The sequence below is a fragment of the Nyctereutes procyonoides genome, unplaced genomic scaffold (assembly GCF_905146905.1).
Source record: "Nyctereutes procyonoides isolate TBG_1078 unplaced genomic scaffold, NYPRO_anot_genome, whole genome shotgun sequence".
NCBI classification, from domain to species: domain Eukaryota; kingdom Metazoa; phylum Chordata; class Mammalia; order Carnivora; family Canidae; genus Nyctereutes; species Nyctereutes procyonoides.
In genome coordinates, this window is record NW_026575155.1 from 7,935,489 (window position 1) to 7,959,328 (window position 23,840).

General features: G+C 45.8%; 1 protein-coding gene and 1 pseudogene across 2 annotated transcripts in view; one reads left to right on the forward strand and one right to left on the reverse strand.

Annotated features, from left to right (window-relative positions):
- KCNE2 (potassium voltage-gated channel subfamily E regulatory subunit 2) overlaps window positions 1-23,840 on the forward strand; it is a 112,701-nt gene that overhangs the window by 67,520 nt on the left and 21,341 nt on the right. The window contains exon 1 of one of the 2 annotated variants that reach the window (XM_055313735.1): window positions 9,001-9,056. The exons of the other annotated variant lie outside the window; for it this stretch is intronic. Coding sequence (XP_055169710.1) covers window positions 9,039-9,056 — 18 coding nt within the window. The 5' untranslated portion in view covers window positions 9,001-9,038. Of the gene's footprint in view, window positions 1-9,000; window positions 9,057-23,840 lie in introns of those variants that run through there. 2 annotated transcript variants of the gene reach the window in all.
- LOC129502265 (U6 spliceosomal RNA) lies at window positions 13,982-14,082 on the reverse strand (annotated as a pseudogene).

Here is a 23,840-nt window from a genome sequence, read left to right on the forward strand (position 1 = left end):
ACTCAGTCCAGTGGGATATAGAAATGAGCGCTGCAGGAAGGCATTTTTCTGTTTGCCAAAAAGCAGTGGTGTTGAATGGCTTGAGAGACCACAAAATCACATTTCTCCACTCAGCACTGGGGAAAAATTCTAATGGGAAAGTATATGACCAATTCACATCACCTGGGTCCACTATAGCCAGAGAAAAGGGGATTCCAACCCAGTCACTAATATGCAATGGATTAACTTGCTGTGGGTGTTTTTCTGGGTCTTTCTGTTGTCTTTTGATTCAACCACATAATTGCCTAAATTAAGCAGTGGAGAGTGCCTGGCTCCTTAGTTCTTGGGCTGCTACCCCTTGAACTTGCATCGTTTAGATTAAGGAAGAAATGAAGGCAACGCAGGAAGGTTCTCGGTTGGGATTGCTGGGGGCATTAACTTTAGTGTCAGTCCCAGCTCTGCCCCCAGCATTTCAGGTGCATGAGGTCTGGCTGGTTTCTCAAGAACTTCCCTGGTCTGATGCCCACTTGAGAAGTTTGTTCTCCAAAACTCAAACCTCAATAATTATAAAAACTTATTGGAAATGTTTGCAATATTTTCAAGCTGAAAATATGCCTATATATTTTAAACAACCCCGAAGGGATTAAGAAGGGGAGAGTGTCAGGGCTGGGTAAGAGGCAGCCTCGTGCTGAAGGCCCAGGTGGGAAAGTGCCAATGTCAAATTATTGGATGAGATTTCTGAGCAAGAATCAAATATTTCAGTCCTCCAGCATTTGTGGAAATTATTTTAGCAGGGAGCAGTGGTGGCACCAGGACAATGATTTGTTTTCTCAAAGTCTAAATTGGGAAACTGTAGGGCTCCATGTTTACCTTTTCGTTACAAATTTAATCTTTAAGATATTCTATCTGAATGATGAAAAGCCAAGAGGTAGAGCTCTGTAGTTTAAAATGGCAGGGGGTCTTGAAGACCCCCCAAAATTGCTTAGTAATAGATCAGTGATCTCCAACCTCAAATGACTTCCACATATATAAATTGGAGGCCAGAAGGAGACAGTAAGGAGAAGAACAGAAGGGTTTGTTTGGAGAGTACCACAAATAATTATAAGTTATGGGAACAGAGAGGAAAATAAGACATGTTGATTAGAAACACCAGGATGAATTGGCATTGATTTCGCTGTACAATAGAAAATTTGTTTCAAATTTTCTTCCAACAGATGCATAGCATGGTGAGAGAGGAATTAAATTTTATTCCAGGTTCAAGTTTAAGTTTGGAAATGAAATTTGGGAAGGTATGCCTCATTTCACAGAAACCAAGCAACTTTCTGAATACTCTTACATAAGGTGTCCAGTTGAGAGCTGATTTGATTATCTAGTAACTGTAGGCTCAGAAAAAAATTGCTCTCCTGCTTTTTAGTATATGTTTAGCCCTTTTTGTTCACTTGCTGATGCATCCTAATATTCTTCCCTGTGAATCTTCGCATGGCCTGCCACAGTCTGGTTCTAATAGCAGTTTCAAAAAAAAAAAAAAAAACCCACAGAAGTTTCCATAAAGCCCTTGCTTGTTATATGGCTACAGAACACCAAATCACACATTCTGCTTGCTTAAGTTGCAGCTGTTAATTTTCCTCCAGGTCCTTAATAACTGGAATAAATACAAAAGTCACATATATTATTGCTCTCTCTCTCTCTCTCTGTCTTTTTATTATTTCTCTTTTTAAATGAAGAGCTGGTTAGCACTATTTCCTTAGAGTGGGATTTGACTGCTTGTGGTGCTGACTTTCTTCTCAGAGTCCATGTGGTCTCTTGACCAGGGAGCCCTGTCACTCAGCCGGCCATGGGCTGACCCCTGGGCTGACCCACAAGGCTGGCCCAAGGCAGAACTGGCAGGTGGGCATGGCTGTTCCCCCAGCCCCCTAAGAGGGGCCTGTGTCCTGAGCATGTGCTCACCCTGGGCTCCACTGGCTCTCTCCTGGAGCCACTGTTTAAAAGCCACTCACAATAAAATAAAATAAATAAATAAAAATAAAAATAATAAAAGCCACTCAGACCTCACCCCATTGGCCTTCTTCTACCCTAATCTTCGGCCTGAATCATAAGTGTTCCTGTGACCCTGCTCCCAAGCCTCAGAAAGGTCCCTGTTCATGGACACCTACTCCCATGGCGTTGCTCAAGAATCTCTACAGGGCTGATGTGCAATAGCAGAGAGCCCCTGGCCCACTGCCCACAGTGACTTCTCTGCCCCTGGGGGCTCCCCTGGGCCCTCAGCGGCCTCACCTCCTCTTGCCTAATTGTCAGCATATCCCTGGGCCCCACAAAGAAGACGGGGCAACCTGCTAGAGGGTAAGCGATGCAGAGGATCATGATTGGGCTTACTGATGAGTCCAATGCCTGGTACGTAATCTGCACTCAGCAAAGTGTTGTAACACATTGGGGGAATCCTCTTCCTCTTTTCCTCCTTCCTTCCCTCCAGAAAAGAAGACACGGCCTCTCTCCTCGTCAGGGATGATCTCAACCTGCCTTGTCACTCTCTCCTCCAGAAGCCTGGTCCTCCCTGGTTTCCTGCCCAGGATCCTCATCTCTATCTTTCTCTTACCCTCAGCACCACCTCCTCTCTAAGTGGTATTCTCTTTCTGGCCGTTTTTCCCCAAAGGTTGGAAACTTGTTATTATCAGGGTAGATAGAAGTACTTATAGAAGAGGCAGGAGCTCTCACGAGGAGATAAGGAGAAAACCAAACAACAAATAAATGATTTCAGTTAAAAAAAAATTGAGATTTTTACAGGCTACTCCTGAAAAATTAGAAGGCCTGCCAATCCCAGACCAATGGATCCCCGTATCAACCAGCATCAGTCGTTCCTTTCCAGAAGACCTTGCCCTGGACAGATGCAACAGATGTCACCTCCTGCATACTATTCTGTCAATGGCCCTGACATGCTTTTAAATTTCGTTTACAAAAATATCACTGGCAGGACGCCTGGTGGCTTAGCGGTTGAGTGTCTGCCTTTGGCTCAGGTCATGATCCTGGGGTCCTGGGATCGAGTCCCACATCGGGCTGCCTGCAGAGAGCCTGCTTCTCCCTCTGCCTGTGTCTCTGCCTCTCTCTCTGTGTCTCTCATGAATAAACAAACGAAATATTTAAAAACACCGGCTACCTAATTCTGATAGACAGAAATGCATTCCAGTCCCCGTTTGTAGAGCTAGAGGTTCTTATGCTGAACTTGGCAGTGGGCTGTTTGCATGACCAGTAGAGAGAAGACAGGGAGCTATTACTGAACTTTTTAGACTTTTTCCTTCAATCAAATGGGACCACCGCCACCTCCTCTCACCTTTCTCTCCCTGCCATCTAACCAAAACTCACCTGAATTTCCCCCCAACATCCAGAAAAACCACACTCCAAAAGATTCAGAGCCAATGGAGACAAAGATGCTTTGTCGATGAAGGATTTACTGACATATTTCTGAGAGATTAATTGGCATCAGGACATGAAGAGGGACTGGGTGAAAAATGCCCTCTTATAAAAGATGTATTTAAAAACCTGATTACAAACATAGTTCACATTCATTGCAGAAAACTCAGGAAAAACAGAGAAGCACAAGAAAAGAAAATTAAAACCACCTCTACCCTCACACCTAGAGAATACACCTTTCATTATTTTTTATTCGTGTAAATGGAGCAAAACACATTCCAAAGATCAGATCTTATGGTAACCCCCTGTCCTGCATCATATTAGACACATTTCCTCGTGTTACTAAATATCACCTACCGTATAATTTTAGGGATGATTTTATACATCGTATTCTACTGGGGGAATGTATCATAATCTAGGTAATCATCTCCTACTGTCAGGCATTGTTTCCAATTTTCTCCTAGCTATGAACATCCTTGCTTGCATATGTTTTCACATGTCCATGATTATTTATTAGATAAATGTCTAGAAGTGGATCAGTGAGTCACAGGTACGATTTTTTTCAAGGCTTTTGATAGTATCATCAAATTGTCCTCTGGAACTGTATTCTCACCTGCAGGGTATAGGAGTGCTCATTTCCCCAAATCCACACTACCTGGAAAACATGTCCTTATGGGTTTGGCCGATCGACAGTTGTAGCACTTGGCATTTAACAATAATATGCCAATAGCCAAGGACCAGACACTGAAAATGGTGGGGAGAACAGAGGAAATCTCTGAGAACCCAGAAGGGCTCTTTTACAGAGGAGGAAAGTGAGACCCAGAGAAGTAAGTGATTTGCCCAAAGTCATACAGGTAATCGGTTGGTGTCTTATTGATGTTGGACTTGAGTGTAGTCACCGGCCTGCGGCACAATGACCAATTCTGGTCACAGGGTGGGATCAATGAGTTAACAGTTATCCCAAGCTTACCTGACTTCCCTTGCCCCCTGCCATTTTGAAGCATTAAATTTAGGCAGCTGCTCCTACTGGTCGTGAAACGTCATGATGACCAGAAGTTCTCTAGGACCTCAACACTGGGCCAGATCCTCTTCGTGGTTGCTCTTCAATATATATCCTGAGTCTGATCAAACCTGCACACAGCGAGCCGTGTATCAGGCTCAGATAAGGGCTAGGTGGTCTGTGTAGGAGCAGCAGCCTTCCTAAAAGCCTCCTCGAAGAAGAGCACATGCGACAGTATCTCAGGTTCAAGATGCGTGACTTGTTGCACCCGGAGGCAGCTGGTCAAGTCCAGACTAGTGCTGTATGTGCTGCCTCTGAGCCCTGAGAGCTCTCCGCCTCATTTCTCACAGCCGATTTGGGGAAATTGTGGCTCCTCCCTGGCCCTTCAGCAGTAGCTCTCTAGGTGCTCCACACTGCCACCCACGGTTGGGTGGTGGATCTCTTCCCTCCCCTGACTTCTGTGACATCACCACTCTTTTGGTTTTTGTCCTACTTTCTTGTATCTATTTCAGTGTGTCTGCTTTAACCTTTAATCGTAAATATGTGGCACAGATCTCAGATCACAAACTCAGAGATGTTCGTTATTTTAATTTTCAAAACAACCACTTTCACACGCTATTTCAAGCTCTTATTTTGCCAGATAATGGAAACTGAAATGCCAACGAACTTGGGGTCATCTCAGATGCTCCCACTGCCCTGTTCTCCCCTTCCTCTGGGAATTTTATGCTGAGGGGAGGCGCAGGGGTCTGGCATCCAGTTACCACTTATCATCCTTGGGCACATACACACTGGCACAGCCTGAGGCGTCTGTCGTTCCTGTCAGGTCCCTGTCCTCGGCAATGTATGTCACCACAGTGTCCTCCTGGGCCCCCCTGAGCTCTTGTCAGAGTTGGCTGTCTCTATCATTTCTGGGCTACTCAGGGACACATGGAAAATATCCAACTAGCACTGGTGCGGGTGCAGGGGAACTGTAACATGTGACTGGGCCATTTGCCTGGTGACATGCCACCCAGCTTTTGCTTCTCCAGTACTCGTGCTTGGCATGGAGGCACCCCCTCCCCTTGGCTTGCCTCCTTTCACGAATGCAGAAATAATTCTTCCTAAAGAAGAGTAGCACCTTACTCTTGGATTCCCCACACCTCTTGGACATTTCTGCCATTCCTATCCTACTCCACACCCCACCTCCACCTTGGCTGGGTCAGATTTTAAAATCCTGACTTTGGGATGCTCCAATTTAGAGAATAGAAGAAGTAGCTAGTGAGCAGTAATACTAAAAACTTCTAACACATCACGCTGTCATTGTGCTACCCATGGATCTACTCTCAACCCTTGACGGGGACTTGACCCCCTGACATCCTTTCCAAGATGGGTCTCAATCAGCTCCTGTCTGCTGGTATCACTTCTGCAGGTTTCCACTCTCAGCAGTCCCCCAGATGTGACGGTGCTTCCCGGGCAGCACGACCAAACCAGAAATCCACTTATATCTCACTTATTACCTTGTTCACACCCGCAGAGTAAGAGGACATCTCCCGCCTCCACCCCTACTTGATTTGCTAAGGTCTACCCTGCCACCCTGTCTCCTCTTTCATGGAACTTTCCCGACTACTTTGTCACTCCCCTGATGGCTTCCTTCTTGAGTCCTACAGTACATATTGTCACTCACATCTCACTGAACATGGGCTGCTTAGTATGATTTTGTGAGATATTGACTAAATCATGACTTTCTAAGGGGGCAAGGACTCTGCCTCTTTCACTGCTGTATTGCTGTATTCCCAGGACCTAGCACAGTAGATATTCATCAGACATTTCCTTAATAGATAAATTCTGTTAAGTGCTGAGCCTCATCAAAAGAAAAAGTTGTGCCGTACACCTTTAGAGAACTCCAGAGCCTAAAAAAGTCCATGGTGCTGAGTGTGTGCTTGTGCATGATGGTGATGGTGAAGTAGAGAAAGGATACAGAGGTCACCCTGGAATTGAGAAAGTATTTTTATGGAAGTACCAATACAACATTCTCATTACTGAATACTCAAGCCGGCCATATCTGGGTCCTCATATTAACCCCTTCCTTGACAAAAACTTTGATTTTGTGTGTTGGAGTATCTGTAGCATAATGGCATCATTCCACACATATCTAAAAACAACCAACCAGATAACGCACATGTAGTGAGTACCTAATTTGTGTCTGGCACTGGGCTTCTAGAAATGGAAAAAGAAAAAGAAAGGAAGATTGCTTCTGGAGAAGTGCTTGTCTCCCAGAGGTTACAGTCTAGTTGGGGAATCAAGTCATGCACACCCCAAATAATAACAGGGCAAGAACTAAGTTATACATCAGGTACCAAAAAGAAGGTCTAGCAGCTAAAGAATTAGGAGATGAGAAATCCCTGGAAGAATCAATGAACATATCACAGACACGAAGGGACTTAGGTTGGACTTTACGTGACAAGGTCACACGGGAATGGCCTTGTGAACACCCAATGGCTTTAAGCATAAAGAGAAACAATATTACTTGTGCTTAATCTAATGCAAAATTTATTAATCTCATAAGCCTATTAAATATTGTTCTTCTAAAAATCCAAACACCACTTACCCAACCAATAACGTAAAACTTAGGAATTTCCAAATGAAAACATTCTCTGATATTTAAACATTGATTACAAACTCCGTTAATCAAATTTGCCTAATCATCCAATTAAAATCACAATTCCACTCTATTGGTTTCTTTTGCACACTTCAAAAAAAATGTGCATATTATCACAATGCTAATGACACTGTGTTACAATTACACTTAAAACAAGGATAAAAGTTCTAGTAGCATGGACCTATTTGTTTCTTTATTATTTTCCACTTATTCTTATTTTGATCCATTCCTGAGATTTCAGTGACTCTACAAGATAGTGATTTCTCTGCCTTCCTAAGATGATAACTTATCAGAACCAAAGTCAAGGTATCATCTCAGCCTAGTCAAGCCAGCAGGTTCTAGGTTCTATACCAACTGAGTCTTGTGGGGATATAGGGTATGGTTACAAAAACCAAGAACATTTAAGTCCAAAGTTTCTAACTGGGTTCCTTTTTTGTTTTGTTTTATTTTGTTTATTCGTGAGAGACACACAGAAAGAGGCAGAGACATAGAGGGAGAAGCAGGTTCCCTGCCGGGAGCCCGATGAAGAACTCGATCCCAGGGTCTTGGGATCACGACCTGAGCCGAAGACAGACCCTCAACCTCTGAGCCACCCAGATACCCTGCTGGATTACTTTTTATGATGGAATTTTGATTTTTGTGTTTGCAAAATCTCCCTCTGAACCTTGCTACATCCACCCTACACCCTCCCCCATCCCTGCTTCCTGCCCTGAGGGCCTGACCTATATGGACTCATAGATGGGATGGAAGAGACTATCTTCTTGTTGGCTTCAGCTAGCAAAGTGCTCAGCCTAAGATTAGAAGCCAGCAGTGGGGCGGCACCTGGTCTGACTTCTCTGGCCTCTCACTGTGAAGCGGTTTTGGCAAGCTGTGTCCCTCATAGCTCCTCTCAAGGTGGCCTGTTCCACAGGACCCTCCTGTTCCATGTTCTAGGGACTGCTTCTTCCTTCGGCCAGCCTGGTGGATGGAGAAGCCAAGATAACACCAACACGGCAGTCCTCCACCACCCTACAGCCAGGGCACACCTTTGTAATTATCTCCTCCTTGAATGATCCCCTCTTGCCAGGCCCCTTGTTTCCTACTGGGGTCCTGGCTGTGGTCTTGGTGGGGGTTGGTGATGTGCTTGGGTACTCTGGATGCCCCAGGGGCAGGTAACTCTGCCCAGCTTGCCAAAGGCAGGGACAGGAAAGACATGTCAGAAGACACTGACATTGCAGGATGGCGGCCAGTTTGGTCAATAGAGGGCGGACGGTTGACCTCAAGAACCTGCCTGCGTGGACACCCCCAGCAGCAGGGGAACAAGGGGCCCTCCCAGCAAAGAAAGACATCCCAGATGACAAGCTCATTCAGGACCGAGGATCATCAGGACTGAGGTGATCCTCAAGGCGGGAATGACACCTTCCAGGATTATTGTGGACAACTCGCAATAAAAACATTCATCAAACCTCTGCCAGAGGAAGTCCTTCAACACCAGGCTGTTGCTAAGCTGGACGCTCAGCATTGCCTCGTTCTTCCTTTATTAAATTGGCATCATCACTATTGTTGCCTGACTTCAAACCTCCTTTAGATGAGCTGGAGATTTGTGAGGTCGCATCCACACGGACGTGCTAGAGAACTAGGGCAATTATGCGGATAATTCAAGCCAGAGCCTGGCTTTGCTTAAATTCCATGATCACCTGAAAAGCCTGTTTTTCAGAGTATCTCCAATGGCACATTCAGACAAAAACAATTTTGTTTTCTGGATGACGGCCTCTGTCTTTTGGCCCTGTGACTTTAGCCCCAGTGGAAAAGCGATATTCATCATGCTCTGGTCCTGAGCCTGTGGAATCAATAAACAAGGCATCGTGATCAGGACCAGTAACAGGTCCAACTGTGCACAGCAGAAAAAATGGAAGGAGAAGAGATCTGCACAGGCCCCTCCGCCCTGCTCCGCACTCTGTGGACAGAATTCATGCAAGGCCGAGTAAGCTACCCTGGGGCTGGGCCCTGCCTTGCTCTCGTTGCCTTTCTGGAGTAATGGTCATGCCTGCAGAAGTAAGTCTTCCACGGAGCCCTTTTAAGTAACCTGCACACATCAAACTAATGAAAACTTTGAGCCAGTGTTGGCTAGAAGCGATTGGCCACTTTGTGCAAACCAGCTTGGTGGCTATTACTTGAGCTGTGAGCATAGTTGGGGAATGTGGGTGAAATGATTTGGAGCTTGCAAGGAAAGACCCATGGCCTTCCAGGGTGCCTGGAATTCTACAGTTAGATATGTGTTTCTTTAGCTCTTCGAGTGTTTTCCACCTGTAAGAGCCTCGCACTAAAATATTACCTCTAAAAGAAGGGACATTTCTAGATCCACTAGTGTGCTTACTCAGGGTTCATACCGTGCTGCTTCATTTCATCTTTATAATCTCCTCGAGAGAGAGGTGCTATTATCATCTCCATTTTACAAATGTGAAGTCCCAGGAACAGAGAGGTTCAGTAACTTATCCTAAGCCACACAGTGAGTAAGTGGAGGGGCCAGGACTGAAACCAGGCAGTCCACTCAAAGTCTAGGGCATAGCTCCCCCTCTTTTCTGCATTCCTTGGGACAAGATGGGGTTCCTCTCAACTCAGAAGGAAAAATGGGTGCAGCAGAGCTGATTTGGAAGAGGTGGTATCTCAAATGGCAAGATACCCTCTGTTATCATGGCTGGATAACATTCCCATGATATCCATGATACCCTCCTGGTTGGATCAGGGGCCTTAGCCAGCAATGTCAAGGTTTTCTCCAGACTATTCAGAGTTCCCTGGAGGAGGTTAGCCCCTCTGGTCCAGGGTTGCTTTGGGTTAGGGAGTCTTCTCTGCCCAAGGGCCATGTAGTTGAGCCGACACCGACAGTAAGAGGGGAACAGATATAGACATGAGGAAGAACATGCTAGTGGGGCCAGACTCCATGTGACTGAGTTCTAGCTCTGCTACTTTTTAAGACAGTGACTCCTGGGAAAGGATAGCTTACCCCTTGTGGGACTCAGTTTTGTCACCTGTGAAATGGGAATGAGGGCAGGCACAGTACCTAACCTGTAGGTTTGCTGTGAGGACAGAATAATAAGCAATGGCCTGGCTAGAGTTGAGAATTCTGGGGCACTCATCAGTGCATTAGGGTGGTGTAGAGTGGGCCCTGAGGTCTCTGATGGTATGGGAAGGGGCGGTGGTGGGTGGGAATGTTATCCAGCCATGATAACGGAGGGTATCTTGCCATTTGAGATATGAGTGGATCTTGAGGGCATTATGCTAAGTGAAATTAGACAGAGAAAGACATAAACTGTAGGATTTCACTTAGATACGGAATCTAAAAACAGCAGAACTTATAAAAACAAAGAGTAGAATGGTGGTTACCAGGGGCTGGCAGTGGGGGGTGGGCGGTGAGCCGAAGTGGGAAATGTATTTAAAGGTACAAACTTGCAAGTAGCAGATAAAATAGTCCCAGAGATCTAATGCACACCGGAGAGACTATAGTCAGTAACACTGTATAATAAAGTTCAAAGCTGCTGCGAGATTCGATCTTAACTCTTCTCACCACAAAGAGAAATGGTAATTATATGACAGGAGAGAGGGGCTAGCTAATGCTCTGGAAGTAATCACATGGCAATATATAAATGCATCAGTTAAGCATGCCGTACGCTTCAAACTTCTACAAGGTTGTATGTCACTTATATCTCAATAAAAATTGAAAAATTAAGTTTTTAAAAAAGGATGTTGGCTGTGAGACGTGGTCCACTAGTGAAGACAGTGGGCTCAGGAGAAGATGGTTTTGTAATGTCAGAAAGAAGCCTGTGTGTGGGAAGGGAGAGACTGAGGAAGGGGTGACAGGAAGGTCCTCCGAGGGGAGGACACAGTAGACCAGGGTTTAGGTAGAGAGCTGGCCCTGGGGAGAGCCGTGCACGCTGCTTTCCTGAGGCCAAGTGCAGGGAAGAGACATCAGATATGGAGAAAAGTAGTTCTTGAAGATGGAAAGCTATAGCTAGTATAAATGAAGACAACTCTCTTTTCAGGGCCACAGCCTTCTCTACACTCCTGAGGGTGAAGTTATCAGTCAGGAGTGAGAGCATCGTGTAACAGTTGAAAAACATTAATTAAACATAATACCGTACATTTATCTCTGCTGGTACCATTTACCAATTTTTTGTTGTGTCTGTCTCACTCAGACAGAGAGGCGAAATATGAACTAGCTACTGTGGTGAGCTAACTTTGCAGGGCTGGAGTGTTTATAGAAAGATTTATCCAACTGGGCAGAAACTCTGTGGCCATCAGACACTGAAGGCTAAGAGGGTCTTTTCATTTAGAGATATTAAGGAAGAGAAGTGGTATGCGGCCAGGATCTAAGCCAGCATTCGAGAACTCTGGGGCGGGGGGATTCTAATTTATCAGACTGGAGGTTTAAATTCAGAGGTGGTCAAAGTCCAGTGTTTTCGAAGACGAGCAAGCTAAATGTAGATCAATGGCCAAGACTGTTGGTGAAGGATGTAACCCATCATTACGTGTGGTCACAGTGTCCCCGGAAGCCCTACTGCATAACAGAGGGCTCAGTATGTGAACCTTGCCTCTCCAGCATGTCACAAAGCACAGGTATGAGAGAAAACAAAATCAACCAATACTTTAAAAAAAAAAAAAAAAGCATTTCTCTGTGGGAAAGAAAACATTTTATCAGGGTAAAATCACACCTAATTTCTTAGAGTTTGACATGAAGATGAATAACTTTGTGGATATAACTTATATAGACCTTCAACAAACTTTTGTCTTGTCAATGGAGGCTATGAAATACTGACTTTCTGTGAAATTGTTGAGGACATAAAGTCATGAAGAAGGGATTGGTTTAGAGATGACAAGCCCCGTGATTGGGCTCCCTGGAAATGGGCAACGTGGTGGCCCAGAGGCTGAGATCTCCAAGGTTGCCAACAATGCCAAATTCTTTCGTAGTAAACCATCAAATCAGCAGAGATTCTAGGAGTGACGCTGGGTGGAGTCCGTAAGTAGCATATAAACACTGATTGGTCTCTCAAAGTAATAATGTTAGCATTCACAATTATTTAGTGAATGTCCGTGTCAGACCCTGCCCCAGGTACCCTGTCATCTGCAAGCTTAACTCTCACGAGTCCTGCAAGGCAGATATTTTTATTTATAGATGAGGAAGAAAGAGGAGACAGCTCCAGGGGTCCCTGTCCTTTTGACATCATATTAAACTGCTAGGGCCCCGTACAAAATATGACAGATTGGCTGGCTTAAACGTCAGAAATTTATTTCACACGGTTCTGGAGGCTAGACATCCAACATCAAGGTGTCTGCAGGGTTGGTTTCTTCCGAGACCAATCTCCTCGGCTTGTAGATGGCCATCTTCTCATTGTGTCCTGGTGTGGTCTTTGTTTCACGCACGTGCACCCCTGGTGTCTCTGTGTGTGTCCAAAATTCCTCTTATGAGGGCTCCAGTCAGCTAGATTAGAGCCCACCCTAAGGGAAGCATTTTAACTTCATTGCTTCTTTAAAAGCTCCACTGCCAAAGACATTTGGAGATACTGGGGGTTAGGGTTTCAGTGCATGAATTTTGGGGGTACACAGTGTTGCCCAAATCAGACAGCAAGTAGGGTGAACTTTGGAAAATGATGCCATTGGCATGGCGGTAGAGTCTATTGGACCCTCCCACCCTGAAAGCAGGGAAGATGTATTCTCTTTAATGTCAGACCCTGGGCAGGGGGCAGGGGGGCATGTGGGGAGGTCAGAGAATGAGGAGTATCTCCCCAAAATAAGCTGCAAGGAGAGTGAGGAGAGCGAGGAGAGAGAGGGTCTCACCCTCCCTCTTTCCTACACACCCTCTCTTCCATCTCAAGTGAAGTCTTGAGTCTTTTATACAGGTCAAAAATGCTGAATTCATTTTCTTCACCCTAGGGTCTAAAATACAGAGTTGAAATAAGAGACCCAGCCACCCTGCACCCCACTCCAGGGCCAAATCAGATGGATGGAATCTGCTCCAAACACAACATCATTCCATAGCGCATAGTTGGGGTAGAGCATGTGGAATGGGGCTAGAGTTACTTGAATTCTTTTCGAGGCTGACATGTATGCAACCCCGGACACAAGAAACCCTCTCTCTGCATTCAGTTTGCAGCAAAGTAAACAATTTGTAGCAAGTCAACAGGGTGTCTGTTGTGTCCAAGCTTGGCAGACCCAGCTTCAAAGAGGCCTTTTGTTGTAAAGGATATTTAAAAATTCTTCGTTAGCTGTAAAAAATTATTTAAAAACCTCTTTCCCAGCCACCCAAATACCTCTCGTTAAAAAAGAGACAAAAATAAAAAACCCCCACAACATTTGTGAATAACAAGGAATGGTCGTTCATGGTCCTGACTTCTAGTCTGATCAGGTCGGTAGGGTTTATGGAGCACATTGGGGTGCCCTTCCTGGGCGATGCGCAGAGAGAGAGGAAGAGGAGGGAGATGGGCTCTGCCTATGAGGGAAGAGAAGAAGACATGATAGAGGTGACACAGTCTGCGGGGACAGTAGAACTCCCAACATGTACAATGTTGCTTGGGAATGATTTGGGGTAAAAGGCAGGGCCATGGCCTTGCACAATTCTGGGGGCTATCTTTTATCCTGGCAAAGCTGAGCCACTGATCTAAGCTGCAGTATGTGTGGAACCCCTGCAGGGGGTAAAATCGAGGGCCAGAGGCCTCCTCTAGGGACACAGGAGCGGCCCCAGCCCAAGTATCAGTGGGACCCCAAATGCTCCCATGGGCATCATGAGAGTCATCCCTTGTGCTCTGTCCTCCAGGGCCCAGCAGACCCCATGGCCCACCTTCCCGGAGGGGGTGGCAGGCTGTTCCACAGGGGTGCTGCAGCACCTCCTGTTGGGTCTCCCCATATCCATAAACATGCCTCACTACTTCTTGGGGGGCTCACAAGAAGCTCCCGCTGGCCGGCTGCCCATGAACTGGTCAAGATGGAAGGAACGCTCAAGTCCCCTAAATCATGTCCCTCCTGGTGCAGGGGCCATGCTAGTCTTCTCTGTATACTTCCAATTTTAGTGTGTGTGCTGCTGAAGCAACCACAGTCACGTCCTTCCTTCTGGAAGGAAGGAGACTGAGACCAAGAGAGAGAGAGGCCGGTGTCCAAGGCCCCACAAGAAGTGAAGAGCAGAGCTGGGTGAGTGTCACTCTCCCTCCTCCAAAGCCTCGTTGGCTTTGTCACTGTGACCCCTGTGTCCTCTCCTCTCAGCTAATGCCTCAGTTTCAACAATTAGAATTGTGATCCTTGATGTGAAGGCACCAATTCCCACTACAGTGTAAATCATTTAATACTTACCCTGTGATTAGTGCAAGGGTAGTTGGATCTCATCCCTTCTTAGGAGCAGATTTTGGCAGGCAAGAAGGTGAGACTCTGAGCCGTTCTTGTTGGTGGTGGAGGGTGTGTGCCCCCCAGCCCCCCAGGAAGATGGGCAAGAAGCAGGGGGAGGGCAGAGAGGGGCCCAAGACAAGTTTGCACACTACACAATATTGCCTCCATCTGGCCTCGCTTGGATGGTCTGGATGATTTTGATATTATCCAGAAGACTTAGGATGCTGACCAAAGACTTCTCCAGATGCTCAGAAGTTGTACTTCCAAGCATAATTCTTGGCTCTCTGAGAACCACAAGTAATTGATGACACCCCCCGCCTTTTCCACATCCTATTCTTTCCAGCTCCTGAACAGATAGATTTTCTTGTTTGTAGACTCATTCATTCCAGGCTCCGCAGTAATCTCAGATTTGACAAACGCGAATGCAGTGTGGTCGCATTCATTCGTGGTCACCTGGTCCTCATTAGGGCCATCGGAGGAGGCCAGGGCCTGGTTTTGTGATTCGCTATTCCTCCTCCACGCAGGCTTGAACGTTCTCAGCAGCCTTTTGTTGTTTGCATGAAGGCCTTGGAGGACTCCGCCGGGCTCGGCTCAACATTTTCCACATGACTGATGGCATTCAAAGCTTTGCAATCCCAATAGGCAAATTTCTTGACTGGCTTTGTTTCTCGGTGTTTCAGGTAGAATAATAAGGCTCTCTCTGCCAGGAATGTCAGTGTGTGGTTGGGAAGTTGGCATTTTTCTATAAGGAGGCAGGGAAGCCAATTGGTGGGTGCCTGGGTGCCTGGTGCCAACAGTCAGAAAGGTTATTTCAGTATTTCTCATTCTTAGTGAGACAGAGATGGTGTGTCTTAGGGTTAGGGTGGGCCAACGGAGGAAGTCTTCCTGGGGGGCGCATGCGATTGTGAGCCAAGCCATGGTGAAGCTCTGCTTCATGTGCTCTCCTGAGGCCATGTGGGGGCTGGGTTTGGGATGGGGTGGAGGGTGTTCTGGGATTTGTCTTCCATTTCTGCAGCTGTGAGAATGGCTTGGCCCCTGCCAAAGCCTTTTGTTCCATTTTTCTCTTGCTTCATTGGGACATTTCCGGAACCAAATATGTTCAACTGGTCCTCAGCTTTAGGAGGTAATTGAATATCCAAATGCTGGTCCTTCTATTGTCCAATGACCAGAACCAGCTGAAACATCCAATTTTGCAAAACATTATGCTCCAGCCTTTTCCCTAATTATCTCTTCCAATTATAATGTTTTCATATCCCTTTCTTGCTGAGGTGAGTGAGAAGCCCACATGAATTCTGCAAATTCTTATATTAAACTCCATTCTTCATGCACCCAAATCACATTCTCTTAGGCTGTTTTGTCCCACTGTACTTTGACATGGATTCCAAAGTCTGGATCTTCCTGAAGAAAGACTATTGTAATTATTATTTTGAAATGGACACATTTCTGAGCTCTTGGATCTGAGCCTGAAGATAAACATGGGTACTCAGGGGCCTTGAAACCCACACTCGCTGCTTGCTGATCCTTGCAGGCCTGTTAGATCAGTGCCAGACTAAACATAAAGCTGGCACTCCTTCCCTGGGCCAACACTTTGGGGCTTTTGTCAACTGGGCAGGAGTGCAAATCCTTGAAGATACTCTCCATGGAAAGCCTGTTTCTTTATGTCCTTTGGCTCAGACCTTGGCCATGTTGGCAACGTGGCCTTGAGCTGCCCTGGGATGCCTTGACATTTCCTCATTTGGGCCTCTGGGGTCTTTGCTCCAGCTCAGCTGCATATCTCAGGAAGAAAGAAGGAGGGATGACCATGGTCCTGTTTCTTGGCCTCTAACATTGAGAAGAAGCTTTGGGGTGAGGAAGAGTCCCAAGCTCCAGGTCTTGGTCAGCTTCTGACCGGAGAGGTAGAGAGGAAATCAGAGAGATGGGCTTTGGAATGGCAAGGAGGGAAGAGGTGATGGCAAACAAGAAGGGAGTGTGAGTTTATTACCCCATGCTAAAGATATATCTGGTGTTATTTGGAGTCACTGAACACCTGGGAAGCTGAACCCTTTACCTAGCCAGGTACCTCCAGATATGCAAATACATTAGCTCTGCAGCCACAAGTGGTCTTTGGAAACCCTATTTTGTCCTATTTCATCAAAACCCTATTTTGACAATGTTCCTGTCTCACTGAGGATCATTTACCACCCTCTTGAGCTGCCCCTGGCAGATCCTGGCTCGGCAGGACAGTCTCCTGGGTGGTGGCCTTCCACGATTCTTCCTATAGAGGCCACCTCCACAGTCCTCCCTGCTGCTTCTCCTGCTAGCTTCCCTTAAGCTTCCTATAACCCCATCTTGCTCCTTGGATCAGAGAAGAAGGGAGGAACCCTCCTATTCAGAGTCTCCTCTTTTAATTCTCTTTGGTTCTTAACCTCGACCAGTTCCTTGTCCCACCCCCCTGGGTGACACTGCTCCAGTGGCCTGCCTTTGGGGACTGTTTTCCATTGCCTTTGGAAAGCAAACCCAGAGGGTGAGCCAACTTTCAAATATAGAATGTATTCCTGAAATAAAGGAATCTCAGCATACATTATGACTGGGATGATGTGGAAGGTGGACGGAGGGAAAAAGGAAAGAAGCTGGGATGGGTGGGGGAAGGCCAAGTCACCCATCTTGACTCAGAAGAACCTCGGCTTGGTCACTGCTAATGCCATCCTGAAGTTGTCATGGAGACCATAGTGTTATAAGGTCCGGCCACCTTCCTTTGAGGGGGGTCCTCGGCAGGCTGATGGAAACAATAGGCATGATCTTTTAGGTGTCACCACTTACCCAGATAAGCTGCCAGGAGCAAAGGCCCAGAGGCCTTCCCCAATGAGCAAATTCAGCTCACTCTTAGCTTACATTCCTTGAGTGTAGGAACCATGCTTCCTCACCTCTGCGTATCAATGTCAAACACTGTCCCAGGCTCAAAGTAAAAGTGTGAGAAGTGCTTGTTGGTCTGAGGGATCTCAGGCTGGCCAGGACCTAGATGTGAGAGGCTGAACCAGAAAAATAGGACAATTAGGCATTGGGTCCAGAGTTATGCATGTCTTTAGACATTGGTCAAGAGGATCCATAGATAAATGAGAATCATTAGAAACCCATTAAAATATTTTTCTTTGTCAATTTTAAAACGAGTACTCATTTTTACAAGTGAAACAATGCAAAGATATAGGAAGAAAAAGTTGTATCTCCCTTCATATCTCTTCATCCTCTTTCATCTTGGTAAGGATTTTTTTTTTTTTTTGTCCTTGGAATTCCAAGATTTCCCCAAGATATATCTAGGTGTGTGTCTTTAAAAAAATAACCCTGTATGGGACTTGGGCCTTTCAACCTACAGTCTTAAGTCTCATATCAGACCATGGAAATTTTCTTCTGTTATTTGTTTAAATATTACTTCTCCTCCATCTGTTCTTCGTTCTCTCTCTCTCTCTCTCTCTCTCTCTCTCTCTCTCTCCCTCTGGAACTTCTATTATTTGAACATCATATCTCCTTTTTTGTCCTCTAAATCTCTACTGTTTCCTCCTGATTTCCAAATGTTTGTGTTTTCATATTATAAGCCTTTCTTCTGCTTGATCTCCTAGACCTTTAATTCACTGATAAGCAGCGATCGTCTTCCTTTCAGTTTATTTCCCAAGTTTTTAAAATAAAAAAGTGAAGTTCTTTTAGTTCCTAGAAGTCCTTTTCTTAAGCTCTGTGTCCTCTTGAGCATTCTCATTACTCCTTTGTTCAAGCCTCTTCTGTCCATCCTGCTCCAACAGGGGCCTCTTGGGTTGAAAGCTTGATCTTTCTCCCTCTCATCACAGACCCTTAAATGTTCCTGACTCTGTAGTCCACTGGCAGGCAGATCAGGATAAGCACATTTATCAAGCAGTGGCAAAAGAAGCAAGTAATGGAAGATTCAGCAGTTTCTGCTTTTAGGTGTCAGCAGTAAACCAACTGGTCAACCACTGTTCTACAGATCTGAGAAGGGCATCCTCTCTTTGAGCTTCTGGGATTCTGGTCTAGATCTCAAAGAGGATGGAGGATTGGGAAATTATGAGCACAGGTAGGAGAATTAGCTTCCTAGAGGAGGAGAATATTCCTTTTTCTGACCTGCAAGATGGGCAGAGAAGCAATATAAATATTGACCCTGTACCTTTGTCACTTCATGGGCAGTAAGTTAGGGGAGTTCATGGTCAATGATAGAGATGGACTTGGGTGGTTAGAGGTGAGTGTTTCCTCTAACTCAAAAATAAATAGCCACTGAGCTGTTGCCTTCAACCTCCCAACGTTTTCATTTGTCATGGTCAACTCAAGCTGGTGGCTTGAGCACCTCCTCTTTGTCTAACGCTGTTAGGTGCTCTGAGGAGTGAAAAAGACTCAGAAGGAAGAGTTCCCACCCTAAGACACTTCCCTGTCCTTCAAGGACCTATTTGGTTACCACATCCTGAATTCTCTCTCCTGTGAGCAGCAAGGATGCTGTCATTCCACTTGTTCCCTCTTCAGGTCTCAGGGAGGATTCTGCAGCTTCCTAGCAGGGGAGGTGGGGGGAAGGTAGATCATCCACACAGATAAGGTGGTGCAGGGTAGTGTGGCAGGAAGGCCTGAGGCTATAGCATTCCTGAGCTGTCCTTGGTTTACCTGTCTGTGGTGAATGTGAGACTCAGGAGGAGCCAAAGGCTGGCTGGGATAAGGTGGGATCTCTGAGAGGAAGGCCCAGGAGAAGTCACAGCCAGACCTCAAAGGGAAGGCCAAGTCACCAGGAGCAGGTGGGCTCTGATGGAGCCAAGGAGACTGACCACATGGCCACGGCCTTTGGCCACCATTTCCAGTGTGTGAGGCTCAGCCAGCAGACAAGGGATATGGCCCAGGAGTCCAGAGAAGGCAAAAGTCACCACACCAAGAATGCTGAGATGTCCCCTTTTGCCTTGAGGTTACAAAATCACCACCACCCCATATTCTCAGAGGCCATGGAAGAAAAATCTTGGAGACTTAGAATTTGGGTTTATTTTGTTTTTCTTTCTTTCTTTCTTTCTTTCTTTCTTTCTTTCTTTCTTTCTTTTCTTTTCTTTTCTTTTTTTTTAGAAAGACTGAACATAATTAAGAGGGCTTTTAAAATTTAGGATCTAGGTAATAAAGCAGATCAGAGCAGTAATGATCAGAAGGAAGACAAGTTCTAGACAACATAAAGGAACTTGCTTTATTTCCTGCACCTCCAGGTTATACAGGGAGTTTGGAAACACACACACACACACACACACACACACACACACACACACTTTCATGTCTTTTGATTCTTTTTTCTAACCCCATTGGTTAGAAGATGACCCAAAATTTATAGGAGAAACCACAAGAAGACAAACAACCCAATTAAAGCATGAGTAAAGGACTTGAGTAGCCATTTCTCCAAAGAAGATACACAAATGGCCAACAAGCACATGAAGAGATGCTCAATGTCATTAGTCATCAGAGGAATGCAAATCAAACCCACAATGAGACACCACTTCAAACCCACTAGGATGGCCAGATTTTTTTTTAAATTTAAATTCAATTAATTAACATATAATGTATTATTAGTTTCAGAAGTAGAGGTCAGTGATTCATTAGTCTTATACAACACCCAGTGCTCATTACATCACGTGCCCTCCTTAAAGTCCATCACCCAATCACCCCATCCCCCCATGCGCCTCTCCTCCAGCAACCCTCAGTTTGTTTCCTATGATTAAGAGTCTCTTATATTTGTCTCCCTTTCTGATTTCATCCTATTTTATTTTTCCCTTCCTTTCCCTAAGATCCTCTGTTTTTTCTTAAATTCCACATATGAGTGAGATCATATTAGAATTGTCTTTCTCTGACTGACTTATTTTGCTTAGCATAATACCCTCTAGTTCCATTCACATCATTGCAAACAGCAAGATTTCACTTTTTTGATGACTGAGTCGTATTGCATTTCATATATATATATATATATGCATGTGAGTGATATATATGCATATATATACACCACGTCATCTTTATCCATTCATCTGTTGATGGACATCTGGACTCTTTCCACAGATTGGCTCTTTTGGACATGGCTGCTATGAATATTCGGGTGCAGGTGCCCCTTCAGATCACAACATTTGCATCTTTCGGGTAAAAACCTAGTAGTGCCATTGCTGGGTCACAGGGTAGCTCTACTTTAAACTTTTTGAGGAAACTCCATACTGTTTTCCAGAGTGGCTGCACCAGTTTGCATTCCCACCAACAGTGTAAGAGGATTAGGATGGCCAGATTTTTTTTTTTAAGGGAGGGAAATAGCAAGTGTTGTTGAGGCTGTGGAAAAGTTAAAACCCTCCTACATTGCTGATGGGAATATAGGATGGTAGAGCCGCTGTGCAAAAGTGTTGGTGATTTCTCAATAAGTTAAACATAGAATTACCATCTGACCCAATAGTGCCACTCCTAGATGTATACCCCCAAAACTGAAAACAGGTATCCAAACACATTCTTGCTCACAACTATTCACAGCACATTTTTCACAACAGCCAAAAGTCGAAAGAACCCAACTGTTCATCAACAGATGAATAGATCAACAAAATATGGTCTATCCATACCATGGAGTATTATTTGGTCATAAAAAGGAATGAAGTACTGATATATATTTTACAGCATGGATGAACCTTGAAAACATGATGCTAAGTGGAAGAAACCAGACACAAGAGACCACATACTGCATGATTCTATTTATTTGAAATGTCCAGAACAGGCAAATCCATAGACACAGAGAGCAGATTAGTGGTTGTCGGGGGCTGGGAGGGAGGGAAAAAAAACAGAGGGACTGTTTAGTGGGTGCAGGGTTTCATTTGGGGTTATAGAAAGTTCTGGGACGAGATCATGGTGATGGTTGCACACTGTAAAGATACTTAATGCCACTGAATTATACACTTCAAAATTATAAAATTTGTGTTATGAGCATTTTTACTTTAAAAAATGCATAGGAGAGGTGTCATAGCTGGAGTATATCTACCTCATATTAATAAAGCTCGTACCCATTTGTTGCTTATTGCATGCTAGCATTTTGTGCAGACACTCTCATTTGGTCCTCATAGCAATCCTAGAAGGTGGTGTCATTCTGCCTGTTTGCAGGGGAGGGCACAGACCTACAGAGCTAATGTGACTGCCCAAGTCCCAGGGAGTGTGACTCAGGAACCCAAGCAGTGAGGTAAGGAGTGAGCGGCTGCTAAGTCCTCCCTCCTCCTTAGGGTATTAGGTAAGTGCTCTGGACACAGCACCAACTTGTCATAGCAGAGGAAGATCCTCCCCGTGTCATTGGGCTGAGCAGCAGGAGGTACTATTCAGGCTCTGGTCTCTGATGAAACATAAAACAGGGGTAGGAAAGGGCATCTGGAAGGAGACACCTTCCCAAAGCCTGTTGGAAGGAAGCCCAAGGTCACAAGGACAATGGTCCATGAAGGAGCAGCTGGTGTTACCTGGATTGTGAACAAAGGGCCTCTTCCATGGAGAAGGTGGGCTTGACCCAAAGGATGCCACTTCTTTCTTGTTTCTCAGCTCTGGAAGCTGGAGTCGTCCTTCACCAGCACTACACATTAGTTCCTACAAAAAAATGGCCCAAGCAGACCTTCTGAGAAAGAGCGGTGGGGTGACACATGGTAGGAGGCCACAACGCATAGGCAGCTGTCTCCTGAAAGGATGTCAGGTCGGTGGCCAGCTCTGTCCCTGCTATAGCAGACCAGGGGCAAAAACACCAGTCGGGGAACAGCTTCGAGTGTGGGTGTGATGAGCAGAAAGGATATGACCTTGGCATTGACTGTCCCAGCCCTGGGCCACCGTGCCTGGGTCCCCAGTGAAATCCCATCTAGCATTCCCTTCTCTGAGAATCATCGTCAGAGCCAGCTCTTTGGAGGGCAGTGATAAGGATTCTCTGTTTGGGCAATAATTGGCATCAAAGCCACAGTCTGTGGTAGGACATCACTTGACTCCCGTCCTTGCAAAAAACCTTCTGATGAGATTCTAACTTTGGCCTCTTCTGAGTTACTAAAATAGAAGTGGCAAATATTTTTTCATCTCTCATGCCAACTCCTATTCATTGTAATGGCTTCCTGGGGCACAGGGTTGAGGATTCCAAGCTCATGTCTAAGGCTCTGTAGAAAAGATGACCACTCTTGATTAGTGAAGTCTGCAATGGGCAAGCAGCAGAGGCGCCACAGTGGAGGTGGCTGGCTCCTCTACTGTCCACAGTATAGGTGGATGGTGGCTCAACTCTGGGTTGCAATAAGCATCTTTATCATCATAGGTATTCTTGGAAAGAAGTCCAAGGGCATTCATGCCCTAGGAAATTTCTGGAAGTGATGACCACTCTCTTCCATTCCTGAGGGGTGGAGGGGGGAGGGACTCCCAGAAAGACTCCTTTCTTCTCCATTATTTTGTGCTCCTGAGAAGGGCAACGGGTCAAGGGCTATTTCCTCCTCTTTCCCCAAGGAGCAAATTGATTGTTGGCCAGAGGGGCCTCTTTCTCCAAGACTGTTCTGGAATTCTTGTTTGCCCAGGGCAGCTGCAGCCACACACTTCGCCTCTCGTCATGGAAAGCTGAAGCTTCTCAGAGCCCAAGCTAAATACTGGCTGCGCACAACATCCAGTTTTCATGAGCCCCTGGTGAATTGAAACCCAGAAGCCAGCAGCACACCTGCCAATTATTACAGTTAATTCTGTGCAGGCTTGAATCAGGAACCGAGACAGAGAGTTCTGTTTGCTGCCGGGGGGTGCGGGGGATGTGCAGGGTGGGCAGGCAGGAGTGGCTGTGGCCATGGGCTGTGAATGCCCCCTGTGTGTGCCCGAGCCGGTCCTGGCAGCCACCGTGCCCTCCCTGGCACTGGGCACCTGGCATCCAAGTGTGACTTCGGTGGGGCCTCCTTCTTGACTCTGTGTCTGTGATCAGAGATGTTGATGGTCCAGAACTTTTCTTCCTCCTGCTGCATGCCTCAGCCACCCGCTTCCCCTGTAAGGACTCTGTGAAGAACCCTTCTGTTTATTTTTTCCAAAAAAAAAAAAAAAAAAGAGAGAGAGAAAGACACTCAGCTTAAAACTGTGGGTTTTTTTTCTGTTGCCTTTACTCCTCTAATGCATCAGCTTAGGAGATCCCGTTGATTTGGGCAGAGGACAGTCACCCTTTGTTCCCTGGAAGCTCGTTTGGTGGTGGGCCACTGTCAGGTTCTAGCTTGTTCCTGCCTGCCTCAAGGTGACCTTGAATCTGACTGCTCCAGGCTCTCGCTCCTAAAGTGTTTCCAGGCCTCTTTCAGTTGGTTAATTAATTCATCTGTTCATTAGTTCATTTGTTTCTGTGAAGCCAAGTAACTGGACTGGGCATTGGGAAGACAGTGGAAAAGAAGACAAATTCTTGTTCTCCAGACTCAAGCGGGGAAACAGACAGTAAGCAAATAATTACAGAATTATTGAATACCATCCTAGTAATGCCAG